Genomic DNA, 13121 nt, shown 5'->3' with positions numbered 1-13121 from the left:
TGATGAGGAACCAGTTATATCGCAAGATAGAATCATAGAATTGTAGAGTTGGAAAGGGACCACAAGGGTAATCTAGTCCAACCCCTTGCAATGGAGGAATCTTCTACCCAATGTGGGGCTCGAACCCACAACCCTGAGATTAAGAGTCTCGTGCTCTACCAGCTGAGAAGCACGATACTTTAAACTGGTTAGGGGAGAGGGGAAACTGTGGTCTTTCGGATATTGCTGGATTACAACTCTCATAATCCCTTAACACTGGCCAGGTTGGCTGCACTTAATAGGAGTGCAACAACATTTTGATGTGTCACAGTTTCACCACTCCTGCTTTTAAAGCACTAGGATTCCACCATGTAACACCAGTCCCCAAAATCCAAGACTACCCTTGGTAGCCCTTGCTGCTGGCTCCCCGTGTCCACCCAAGATCACACTCTTTTCTGGAATCCTGGGCATCCCCAGCTGAATACTTTGGGCTACATCATAGCCCGGCTAGGAGGAAGCCGGACTGAAATAGAATCAACAAGGAGTCAACAAGGATCAACAAGGAGTCATGACTAATGAGTCAGAGGGTTCTTTTCACAGCTGTGCTTTTATCTCCGTGCAGCTGTGGTGATACCTTCTAGTCTAATCTTCTAGGGTAAGTTTACAGGCTTGGGGCAGAAAGAAGACCCCCACCCACCCCAAACAGTGCAGTCATTCTTGCTTAAACCTGTTGACACAGGAACAAATCCAGTAGACGGTGCTGGCACTACATGATAATGAGCAGGAATTTCCCCATCCGTCACTCACCTGACTGTACTATGATCCCACTGTCTGTGTCACTGGTCTCATCCTTACTCTTCATGGCCGAGCTCTACGGATGGAGGCAGTAAGATCGCACCTTGAAAGTGCGGTGATGTCTCCTGCTAACACAATAAGGCAAAGACTGAGGTGTGCTACACACGTTATTTATATAATTTCAGGGTGGATAAAAATCAATGATTTTTTTAAAAAAATTAAAAAATGGATTTTTTTTGTTTTAAATCGGATTTTTTTGATTTAAGTCAGATTTTTTTTAAAATAAAATGCTTTTTGAGGAAAATATATTACCATCCGAAGGTTGTTCCATCATGAAATAAAGATTAGTTTTTTAATTATGTAGAATAAGGTTGTATATGTTTAATTTTTGGGGTAAATAAATTCCATTAATCCATTCACAATGTCATGCTCTTCCAGAGGTTTTTGTAAGATTATTGGGCAGTTTCTCTGCCTACAAGATATTATCACAGGTGCTTGGTTTACTTTTGCAGTTCTCAAAACTGAATTTGACTCAACAGAGATCACATGCCTCTTCTTCACAGCAAAAATGTTATAACATGAACAGAGTTGAGAAAAAGACCTTAATCCCATTGTTCTACAAACCTATGAATACAGAAACAACCCCTTCAGTGCTAAGTTTCAAGAAGTTCAGTGAATAGAATAGAAACAATATTTTTCTGATTGTTTGGAGTGGACAGTATTTAAGTTTTTCATGTGTAGGCTGGGCTGACAGTCTAAGTTTCTTAAAATATATATATATTGTTTTTGTTTAGCCAAATTAGTTAACAAACATGGATGTTTGTTTAAGCAAATAACATGCTGTAATGTTATTGTTTCAGTTGAATAAATCTATTTAAATTGTTATTATTAAGGTAATGATTATTTTTCTCCTTCCTAAGTACAACAGTAAAGTTGTCCAAATATGAATGATTAACCTATTAAACTGGGGATAAAAAACTAATATGAAAAGTTGTTATTCTAAAAATCTTCATCTACTTGCATACTAAAGTTATACCAGCAAGAATTAGTCTTTATGTAGACAACTATGATTTAAATCAAGCCTTACTGACTAGTGATTTAAATCATGATTTAAATCGTGATTTAAATCAGTTTGATTTAAATCAAATCCACCCTGTATAATTATGCCACATCTTCACTCCAGTTCACATACAACCCCTCTATAGAGTTTCCACGCGGTCAGAGCCTCTGTGTTGCTAAAGGACCTACCTACCAGTTCCAAAATTCAGGGCCGGCTCTACACTTAGGAATAGTGGGGCAACTGCCTCAAGCAGCTGAACTTGGCAGTCATGAAAGGGCAGCAAATTATTAGCTATTTAATTTCTGACCGTTGTATTTTGACTGCCAGAAAGGGGGGAGAGAAGCACTTGTGGCTGTTCCCCTCACCCCACCATCCTTGAATACTGTGCACCATGACTGAGGGAGGGGCTTTCATTGCTACATCTTGGGGAACAAAATGCCTTGGCCCAATGCTGCAGAAATTCCTGTAATGATTTCCTTGGTTCTGACTACTACAAGGAGGAAATTCAGGTCCTGGCAGAAGGGAGCGGGCAAGTGGCAATTCGAGGGCTGAGAGAAGGCAAGATGTGGGCTCTCTATCCATTACTGCAGCAGCTGTCAGAAGTGATACATGAAATAGTCACCTAGAAGCATTTGACCATGGGGAGCCTCACTTTAGGGCTCCTGTGTAAACTGGGCCTTTGGCAAACCCAAACCCAGCATTCCATGCTGGTTATCTATCAATCTAGCACAGATAAAATATAATAGCTGGTCTGGGCCACCCCAAGCTGGCTGTTGTGCAATCCAATGCACTATGTGAGACCAAAATTGGCCCACACAGCAGGATAACAGCAGATGTATTGACACTGATGGGCACCCAAACAAAGGCAGGGAAAGCTCCTGTTCAGAAACACCCATAAACATCTGCACATGAACAAGCAGAATTCTCAATCTTTGTCTGTAACCCTACTGCACAGGTAATATTTATCCGATGCATAGAAATTTGGACATTCATATTATAACCCAATTCAGGTGTAGCAGCACACAGAGCATGAACTGTAACAGACACTTGATAATAATTTAGAATTGATATAGCGTTTTCCTGGGAAAGACCCTGGTGTTGGGAAAGATTGAGGGCACTAGGAGAAGGGGACAACAGAGGACGAGATGGTTGGACAGTGTTCTCGAAGCTACGAACATGAGTTTGACCAAACTGCGGGAGGCAGTGGAAGACAGGAGTGCCTGGCGTGCTCTGGTCCATGGGGTCACGAAGAGTCGGACACGACTAAACGACTAAACAAGAAATAGCGTTTTCCTAGTTTTCAAAGCACTTCACTTACATTTTTGTTGTTGCACATAACACAGCAACCCTATAAAGTAGGTCAGTGCTATTATTCTGTATGGCAGATGGGAGGGAGGCGAAGGGCTTGGCCTGAGAGAAAGAGACTTGCCTAAGGCTGCAGAGTGAATTCATGGCAGAGTGAGAAGCAAACTGGGGGCATCCTGGTTTGTAGCTTGGCCTCTAGGCGCCACCAGCTCTTTATATCTACACCGGAAAGCAGATTTTCTGGTTTGGGGAAAGCTGTGAGGAGGTAGGTAGTGTACAAATTTATTCTTTGGCCTCAGGTCCATGTCTTCCCAGCACTGCATAGTCCTTGAAGCAAATATTCATGCTGGGTTCTGTCACAGTTAACTGAAATTTATGAGGGCTTCCAGAAGGAAACCTGATTGGCAATTCTCAGCTCCCCATGTGCTTGACTAGTGCTTGACCGGTTACTCTTCTCTTTCCTGCTAGGCTGGGAGGGAAAAAGTCCTGGGAAGCCTCCTCTTAATCCTGGCAGGGTGTGCTAAGCAAGCAGCTCCTCAGCTCTGGCAATGAATGAAAGGAGCTTCCCCATGCCAGGAATACTCCTCCATCCTCCAACCCAAGCACTAGTAACAGAAGTCCTGTTCAAGGTCCCATTGCAGATGTTGGGATGTGTCATTCAGCAGGGATAGTCTCTCACTTTCTCTACAGCTGGGGGTGGCTCCAAGCCTACCTCCTGCAGCAAACGCTTGGTGTTTACACGCCACTCCCCTGCCCCAACCTGGGTGAGTCAATTTGAGAGTCACACTGAGTTTCTGTCTGGAGCTTATCCTGGCACTACCAGTCTCCTGGTAAACAAAGCGCAAAGGGGGCTGGCCTGGGCGAACAAGGTTCACAGCACTGAGCAGAGATTTGCTATAGGGCAACACTGCTTTAGACCTTTGTAGATCATTCCTCACTCCAATCAGGAGACTATGTGGATGCAAATTTGTTCCTCTGCCTGCCATGGTAAAGGTAAAGGGACCCCTGACCATTAGGTCCAGTTGTGACTGACTCTGGGGTTGCGCGCTCATCTCGCATTATTGGCCAAGGGAGCCGGCGTATAGCTTCCAGGTCATGTGGCCAGCATGACAAAGCTGCTTCTGGCAAACCAGAGCAGCACATGGAAACGCCGTTTACCTTCCCGCTGTAGCGGTTCCTATTTATCTACTTGCATTTTGACGTGCTTTCGAACTGCTAGGTTGGCAGGAGCTGGGACCAAGCAATGGGAGCTCACCCCATCACAGGGATTCGAACCGCCGACTTTCTGATCAGCAAGCCCTAGGCTCAGTGGTTTAACCACAGCGCCACCTGGGTCCCTGCCTGCCATGGTACTCCCATCCATAAAACCGAGTTAAGCGGCACAGTTGCAATGGCAGAGTGTACTCCCCTCAGAACTACAAAATGCCACAACTGTGCAGCTGATCCCAATGCAGCTATGGGAAGGTAGCCAGAAGCAAAAGAGGGCAGGGCTGCAGCACTTTCAGTAATTATGTCAAGGAGGTGAGTCCATCAGAAGGTTGTCGTGGACATCCTCTATCTGCAGAAATTCCCTCTTCTACCAAAGCTGCCTAGGGAGGCATGCTGAATGTCAGGTTCTATCAGAAACCCTGTGGATCAGGGTTTCTGTTACTGGGGTTGCTTACAACTGACAAAGGAGGCAGTAGGGGACAGAGGTTCCGTGGGTGCCAGGGAAAGTCCTAAAGGGCACAATTGTGCCCGCAGGCGCCTTACCGGGGATCCCTGTTACAGTCAAAATGCCTGCATATGTTTCCCATGGACACTAATAAAGTATTGTTCACTTCAGAGCTGTCTATTCAAAGCACTCACAATTCAACAAGGTTGGGTTTTCACTTTTACTTTCATAGCAAAACCTATTTTATTTCAAAGATCCACAGTAAGACTGGTGCCAAGATGGTCAGGCTTTTTAGTCTAGCTTTAAAAAAGGGGGGGGCAATGCTACATATCTTTTTTCAAAATGAAATATTGTCTAAAATGTGCATGCTCACATGGGGTTTGTCAAGGCTCACATGTGCTAAATCTCCGCATCTGATCAATGCGGATAAAAAAATGGGCAGACATGGGAAATTGCAGGGCCAGGTCAGATGAACAGCAGACAAGGAACACAACCAGTTTGCAGATATCACTTACTGCACTTTGCATTTAGCGATGAGATAAGTACATGAGCATGTATTAAGAGCCCTGCTGGATCAGACTATCTATCTAGTCCATCATCACATGGGCCAAACAGGTACCAAACCAGCAGGACTTGGTCCTCCCCGGGGAACATGTGCCAACACTCCTTTGCCATTACTCTGATTACGGTAAGCTTCGAAGTGTTCCTTCACCAAGGTGTGCAGTTTATACATCCACAATTTCACACATTCAGACAGATATCACCATGAAACAAAGCAGAAGTTAGTTAACGTGGACAAGCAGAAAGACAAGAGCCACCAAGGAGGGGGTGGCTGAAGCAGTACCACAAACTCTGCCTGTTTCTTATTTGCAACATTTCACTGATGATGACACCTAGCTATGTTCTATGATTATAGGCATGACTGGAGGGTGACACTCCAAAAGAAACAAAAAGGACAGCCATTCCAAACTCTATACTGTATTGCTAAGGGATCAAGTGGCATGGATAAAGAGAAATACCCAAGCCAAAATCCAGAGTGGGGAACTGGATCCGGCTGTTAGGTTAGACCAGGGGTCAGCAAACATTTTCAGCAGGGGGCTGGTCCACTGTCCCTCAGACCTTGGGGGGGGGGGAATGAACGAATTCCTATGCTCCACAAATGCCCCAGAGATGCATTTTAAATAAAAGGACACATTCTACTCATGTAAAAACACGCTGATTCCTGGACCATCCGTGGGCCGGATTTGGAAGGCAATTGGGCTGGATCTGGCCCCCAGGCCTTAGTTTGCCTATCCATGGGTTAGACCAGGCATCCCCAAACTTCAGCCCTCCTGATGTTTTGAATTACAATTCCCATCATCCCTGACCACTGGTCCTCTTAACTAAGGATCATGGGAGTTGTAGGCCCAAACATCTGGAGGGCCGCAGTTTGGGGATGCCTAGGTTAGACCCTTATATCCCTATGACATCACAATGACACCAGGTGACCTGTTTTAGCCCACGTGGTTTTTAATCAAACTGTACAGGCAAAGGCATAGTGCTCTGCAAGCCCCAATAAAAAGGATGATAATCCAAACTTGAAGAGCCCTGTGGGAGGCCCCAAAGATCAGCATAAAATCCAGAAAGCAATTCTACTTGAACAAAGAGATGCAACCTTTGCATACTGAAATGTTTGCAGTCCACTGAAAATAAAAACATAGCACAGCGTAATAAACTGACGTGGCTTCTACAGTGTAGGAATAACATCCAACCAAGCAATAAAGGCACAACCCCTGGATCCAAATCTGCTCTGCAGGGTGAGTTGGCTGCAATTTTTCAGTCAACAAAGTTTTCTAGTCAAGGGGCTTCTGAAGGAAACATTCATTTAAGTCAGTTTCCATTCTCTCCTATTTATGTATCTGAATGCAAAGACTGACATGATCATCCATTTACAAGATTAGGCTACATACTTCTAACTAGTCCTTCCTGCCTCCAGTCCTATCCTAATGACATATCCAGTGCATGTTAAAGCACCACCAAAACTAAGAGACCCATTCTGATGCAAGACATTATGTTACTAGGAATCCATGCAACCCTTAAGTAGGTTATTCCTAGTTTGATTGCAAAAATAAGCAGAGATGATAGGCAGCTAAGCAAGTTTAGTTCCAACAGTTCACACACACCCCTCCTGAATATATTCAGCTGCCCAATTCCTATCCAAATATTCCACCAAGTCTACACCCTCTCTTTTGTTCTGCCCGCACTGGGCTATTACCCTGCTGACTTGGCCTCTTTAAAGCTGCACAAACAGCTCTAAATGCCTGGGAAAGACTAGAAGAGGGTTGTGCAAGATATAAGGCAAGGTCCTTTAGGCAACCTATGGACTTGTTAGAATCCCGAGACTTCCCAGTTTTCATTTTAAATAACACCACCACATTTCTATCACTCATGATTGTAGAAAAAAGTGTGGATGGCAAACATTTCCAGTGTGGTCCTCTGTGCCAAATAAGCTTATCTCGCCCGTGGATTAGACTCCCGCTGCCTGTTTGCTAGCCAAGAGGAAGCTTGCTGCAGGCAGCCGCTGAGTAGATGCATAAACCTTTCTACCAGAGAACAACTAGTTTCCCTGGGCACAGAGCCCAGTTTTTATTTAACTCCTGAGCATGTACGTAATATCAAATATACCAAGCTGGGAAGCAGACTGTGGAATTCCAGGCTCCTTGTAAAAGAGCAAGACAGGAATAGGAAGTATTGTAAAAGTTGTCTTGGTGGTCTGTTCTCGCCCAGGCTACCCTCTTCCCGAGTTCCGCTCTAACTAGCAGGAATCACTGGCAAACTCCAAGCATTCCCCAGCAAAATCTGGAAGGCACTTGTGCACCCTCTGAAAACTTTAGCACCCAAAGTTGTGCCTGCATGCTCCTGTAGAGAAACTGTGCTCATGCCATAAACCTTGGCGTCTTGAGTTTATGGTGAACCAAAACAAGATGTTTTATAATTGGGTACTCAAACCTCCGCCGTGTGTTGCAATGGGATCACATGACTCCCCCTCCTCAAGGAAGGGAATCTCGGGGTAGGAAGTCAGCAAGACGGAGGGGTTGCCAACTCATTATAACCAAATGCATCTATTAGAGCCCCACCACCATCAAAGAAAAGCACTTCAGAGGAGTAGTGGGAGGAGGCATGCCAAAACATCTCCCTGCCTGCCGTTTCACTGCTGCAAATAGCTGGGAAAGCGGCTTTTCAAAAAGAAAAGAAAAGGGAGAGAAATCTAGCACCAGGGCTCACTTGTGCAGTCAACATCTAAGTGCCTGCCCCTCTTCGCATGCAGGTGTGATGTGGGAGTCACTTTCCTATGCAGCATGGGTGTCAGCACCAGAAGAACCATGTGGGTGAGGCCAATTGCAGGTGACTTTCCCACCTAATTGGTGGCCTGCACACAACCATGTCAGCGCATGAATCAATTTCATGTGGAGTTGCAGTAACCAATAGGCTGCTAATGGTTATGGGAATCAGCCTCTGTATCCTTCTATGTCTGCAGAATCCCCACTGGAAGATTAGAAATGCTGGACATGCTTACTCAGGGGAAGCACATTCATCATCAAAGCATCGCAGCCAAAATTCCAAAGGGCTAGTAGTGTCCCACCTGCAGCTCCACAAAGAAAATTAATTATCTTCTACGAATTTCTTGCCCAACTACTCAGCCTGACAAAACGCCCTCCGGGATATGTTTGCAGCTTTGACCTACTGACACATACTCAGGGGCTTTCCAGATAACAGCAATGAATAAAGTTTGGTTTGCTTGTTTAAATAAGAGGGGTGATTAGTTGGACTCAGTGGAGCAATGTCCTGCCTAAGGCTTTGAGAAGAAATTACGTTTGGTTCACATTTTAATTCGAAACTCCCTGTTCCACACTTCCTAAAACAATATGCAAACTGAAACGCAGTTATCCTTAGAAATTTGTGGTTCTCCAGATTTTGCGAAGCAATTGTCCAGCCAAAGAATGTGTACAAAAATGGGCACATCAGGAAACATTGTGCATGAAATGCATATACTGTACAGTATTAATGAAAACTACATACAAAACGCATCTTGTTACGGATAATTGCTCCCCCCCCCAAAAAAAAGTGTATAGCAGGGGAGAGTTGCACTAAAACGCTGATGAACGTTTATGAGGACTTGAGGGATTTGAAGGAAGAAGCACAGAATAATGAGAAACGGACATTGGCAGATCCATCCATCCTTAGTTCTACTCCCTACTCTCCATGCTCAAATTTCAGGGTGGCCAGAGGGGATGATGGTGAGCCTCAGGGCTGGAGGCCAAATAGTTATCATTTTTAGAAGTGGCAACGAAACTGTGATTTAGCTAAAATGCAGGCAGGTGTGGTTTTACACAAAAAAAAACCCCTACCTTTCGCCCTATACTTAGAGCACTGCTTTTGGTTTTGAACACAAGGTGTTCCAGGGCTGAAGAAAAGAAGCTCACAACCTGGAACTGGAAAAAGAAGACTGGTGGAGGTAAGATTAACAAACTGGTGGGACACTGATGTGATGAAGGGGTACATGAACTCTCTTGTGCTGGAATAATACAGCAAGGACACATTCTACTCCAGAGAAATAAGTGCAGCAGCAGCAGCAACAACAACAACAAAACACACCAAACATATATATATATAATTAACCAGTTTATAGAATTGCGAAAGACTGGGAAGGGAAATGTGACAGTGTTACTGGGACATAATCTCAGAGTTGTGGCTCAGTGGCATAGCAAACACTTGACATGTTAAAGGTTCCGAATTCAATCCCAGCATCTCTAGACAGAACTGGGAGAGACCCCTGGAGAGCTGCTGCCAGTCATTGTAGACAGTAATGAGCTAAACACACCAGTAGTTGGGCTCAGGAAGCCTCCCATGTCCCTATGACAAATGCTGCTTGCCACCAGCAATGTCAAAAACACTATCCAATGGACAGTGAACCTATGACCCTCCTTGTTGGACTTCAGCTCCCATCATTCCTGACCATTGGGGATGATGGGAGTGGGAGTCCAATGACAACACCTGGAGGGCCACAGTTTCTCTATCCGTCTCTGAAATAGGGACAAAACAGTATCATAGTCCAGATAGAGCTGAAAGCTACAAATAGATGGGCAGGCTATGTTACAATTCCACATCACTGCAATTCGTGTGCTCAGAAAACACAATATCCCTGGCCAGAACAGATCCCCTACTTCAGGAAATACAAGCCAGACATTTACCACCATAATATGGACAACTGTGTGTCTATCGTGCAATAAACCAATAATCTGGAAAAGTCCTCCAGGTTCCCAATCCCAGACTGTGAGTCAAAGCCCTTTTCCTGCCCCCACCATAGTCACAGGGATGTTTAAACAACCCCCTGGGCAGTTTTAAAAGTAACTCATGCTGAGTGAGCTCCTTTTCGTTTGTCTTCTACACACCAAGGCAGAAACAGGGCTGCCAACTGGCTGAATTATTATTTTTAATTAACTGTGCAGTTTTAATTGATTAATTGAACAATTAAGAGATTAAAATCTCAATACTAAGCAATAATTATCACCACCTTTCCCCCAAGGAGCCTCCCCTCCCAGATACCCACACCTTGAAAAGCTTGGCTGTCTATTTTGCCTCCACTGAAGAAAGGGTTCCACATATCCAAGTGGGAGCTCCCACAATTCAATACCTTCCCATTATACCTCGTTCACTATATTCTCCCTGTTTGTATCAGCTGCCAACTTGAGGCTAAAATGTACTCAGCACTGAAGCGTATCTTCAAAATGCATCTGTTTGACTGGAAGAATACCACAGACTTCAGAAAACCAGAAAATGATTGCACCAAAAATTGATTCTGTGGCGTTGCAGCTGCGAAACCACCAAACCCCAATTGCTGGGAAACAGCAGCTCTAGCCCAGAGTTGGCACAATATATTTTGCTGCCTGAGGTGAATCAGCAAGTGGTACCCGTCCCACCTCAAGCCACACAGCACCCCGGGCTGGAAATGTTATGTTCACACCCGAGGCAGAAAATCCCAAAAGCAATCCCTATAGCAGGAAAAATATAATAAGGAAAAAAACAAAATTTGATAATTTGCTGCCCTTGCCTGCCTCCAACAAGAATGGCTGCTGCACTTCCTTCAGTATAGGGAAGAGGAGATCTGGTGTCCTGGATAGCAAGCGGATAGTGCCTTTAGCAGCAATACTAGTTGTCATAAGAAGTTACTCCCTGTGCCATTTTGAAAAAGCTTATATGTACATTCCCCCCAAAAAACACCACCACGAACCCCAGCCATACCAAGACTATCCCCAGCCCAGTTCCATAATGTGGCCAGCCAACATGTAGGACTAGGAGATCGCCTGAAGCAGCTGGCAGAAGATGAGGCAGTACGCTTAAAAGGGGCACTCTATGCACTGAGGACGTTGAATGGTGGCCAAGGGGTAAGGGGCCCCTATCTGACAAATTAGTGCCCGGGGCATGTGGGGTGCTAAGTCAGCACCTTGCAGGTACAGTCATACCTTGGAAGTCGAACGGAATCCGTTCCTGAAGCCCATTCGACTTCCGGAATGTTCGAAAATCAAATCTTCCTGCAGCCAACCAGAAGCCGCGGAAGCCCCGTTGGACGTTCGGGTTCCCAAAGAATGTTCGCAAACTGGAACCATCGCTTCTGGGTATGCGGCGTTCAGGAGCTAAAATGTCCGAGTTACAGGGCATTCAGGACCCAAGGTACGACTGTATTTGACACCCATTGTTGGCTGCTGGTATCATAGCTCATGTCCACGCTTGGGGGATGCCAGATAGTCAGCTGCCATATGCCTGCAGACCTAGCAGCCCCTAGATCTCTGCTGCCACATCCCTCTGGTAAAGGCATCTAGCTCGCCGGCCCTTAGGTAATCCCTCATTGGTGGCAGCCTCTTACTTCCCAATGCATCATTTCACCGGTTACCGTACTACTGGCTGGATAAAAGCATCATGAAATGACCTCAGTTTTGCAGGCCCCTGCATTTCTATGTGCATACAGTCCCTGCCAAAGACCTCATATGCTCCTTCCTCTCCATCCCACCAGGAAAGATATTCAGCACGGAAAGTGATTTTGTCTTGAGGCCCTTTCTGTCTCTGCTCTGCCTCCAGTCACCGGGCTGCCTTCCCACCTTTTAGCCCAGGAAAGCTTCCTCTGAATTGTCCCCCAGAAACAGGGAGGAGAGAGAGAGAGAGAGAGAGAGAGAGAGAGAGAGAGAGAGAGAGAGAGAGAGAGAGAGAGAACGAACAACAACAGGTCAGTGTCCAGGGTCCCAGCAGACCAAGAGCTGCACCTCATATTATGGATTTCCAATACAAAAGCAACTTCCATGTAAGAAATCACAGTAACCACATAAACTCAGAAGCCACGACCAGGACAAAAAGCTTGCACATGCAAACACATGGCAACCCATCTGTGGTTTTTAATGCTATAGTTGTGACTTCCTTTAAGCAGGGAATCTGCAACATGTGAAATAACCCATAGAGAAGAGGAAGAGAATCGCTGATTTCATCAGAGCTCTGTTTTTTTTTTAAAAAAATGTAACCAAAGTATTAATGGATTAATAATTAAGTACCTAATTAAGTAGCAGATCCCATTCTATGAACACCAGGAAGCTGGAAACTTACATTCTGAAAAATAAATACTCCACAACATTTTCTTATCATTCGGAGATATCGGTCATCAATAAACAACAGCCCTCTCTTCCCTTTTCAAATCAGACAGCAACAGGACTCCCTTACCTGCTGGGCTCGGTCCCTGATTCAGAATAACTGGTATCAGGAGAAAAATGAGCGAGAGGAAGCGATGCCAGTTCTGTCCTAGTGCTCCGATCTCCAAAGCTGCTGGATTTTTCGTTGAGTTCACACTTCCGACCCCTCGGCTGCTTCCCTCTTCCAGGCACTGTCTTGCTCCTGCTCTGCCAAAGAAACTGTGTTACTTGTTTTGACTTGAGTCAGAGGGGAGGGGCAGGTGAGCAATACCTTTTCAGCCACAGTGGAATCAGCACAGCCAAATCCTTCCAGGCACAGAAGGACAAGCCGACACATGGCACCAAAGGGGAGGGACTAGAGGGACAGCCTCTTTCTTGCATAAGGCAACCAGGAATCCTCCCCTACCCACCACCACCACCTCTGAACTGATCCTCAAGAAAAAGAGAAAGCAGCCGTTTGTTTGCTTTCACTGCAGCCAGATCCAGACCAACACACAGGCATTGCATACCCAAAATTAATGTTATTCCACAGTTATAACTCATTGCAAATATAAACATACTCTGAGCCCTCCGATGATAAGTAATGAGATCATTAGTATTTGGATACCAGATG

General features: G+C 45.1%; 1 protein-coding gene across 4 annotated transcripts in view; it reads right to left on the bottom strand.

The window, feature by feature from the left end:
* INAVA (innate immunity activator) overlaps window positions 1-12831 on the bottom strand; it is a 29240-nt gene extending 16409 nt beyond the window's left edge. For 2 of the 4 annotated variants that reach the window (XM_035121940.2, XM_035121936.2), the window contains exons 1-2: window positions 12540-12831; window positions 787-899 (exon numbers count right to left, since the gene is read on the bottom strand). In XM_035121940.2, coding sequence (XP_034977831.2) covers window positions 787-841 — 55 coding nt within the window. In that variant the 5' untranslated portion in view covers window positions 842-899; window positions 12540-12831. Of the gene's footprint in view, window positions 1-786; window positions 903-11296; window positions 11468-12539 lie in introns of all 4 variants that reach the window. The other 2 variants (XM_035121937.2, XM_035121938.2) reach the window with 2 other exon arrangements.
* Window positions 12832-13121: the final 290 nt, after the last annotated feature.

This window comes from Zootoca vivipara, chromosome 7 (genome assembly GCF_963506605.1).
Source record: "Zootoca vivipara chromosome 7, rZooViv1.1, whole genome shotgun sequence".
Taxonomy (NCBI): domain Eukaryota; kingdom Metazoa; phylum Chordata; class Lepidosauria; order Squamata; family Lacertidae; genus Zootoca; species Zootoca vivipara.
Note: the sequence above shows the minus strand (reverse complement) of the source record. Positions and strands in the feature narration are given on the sequence as shown.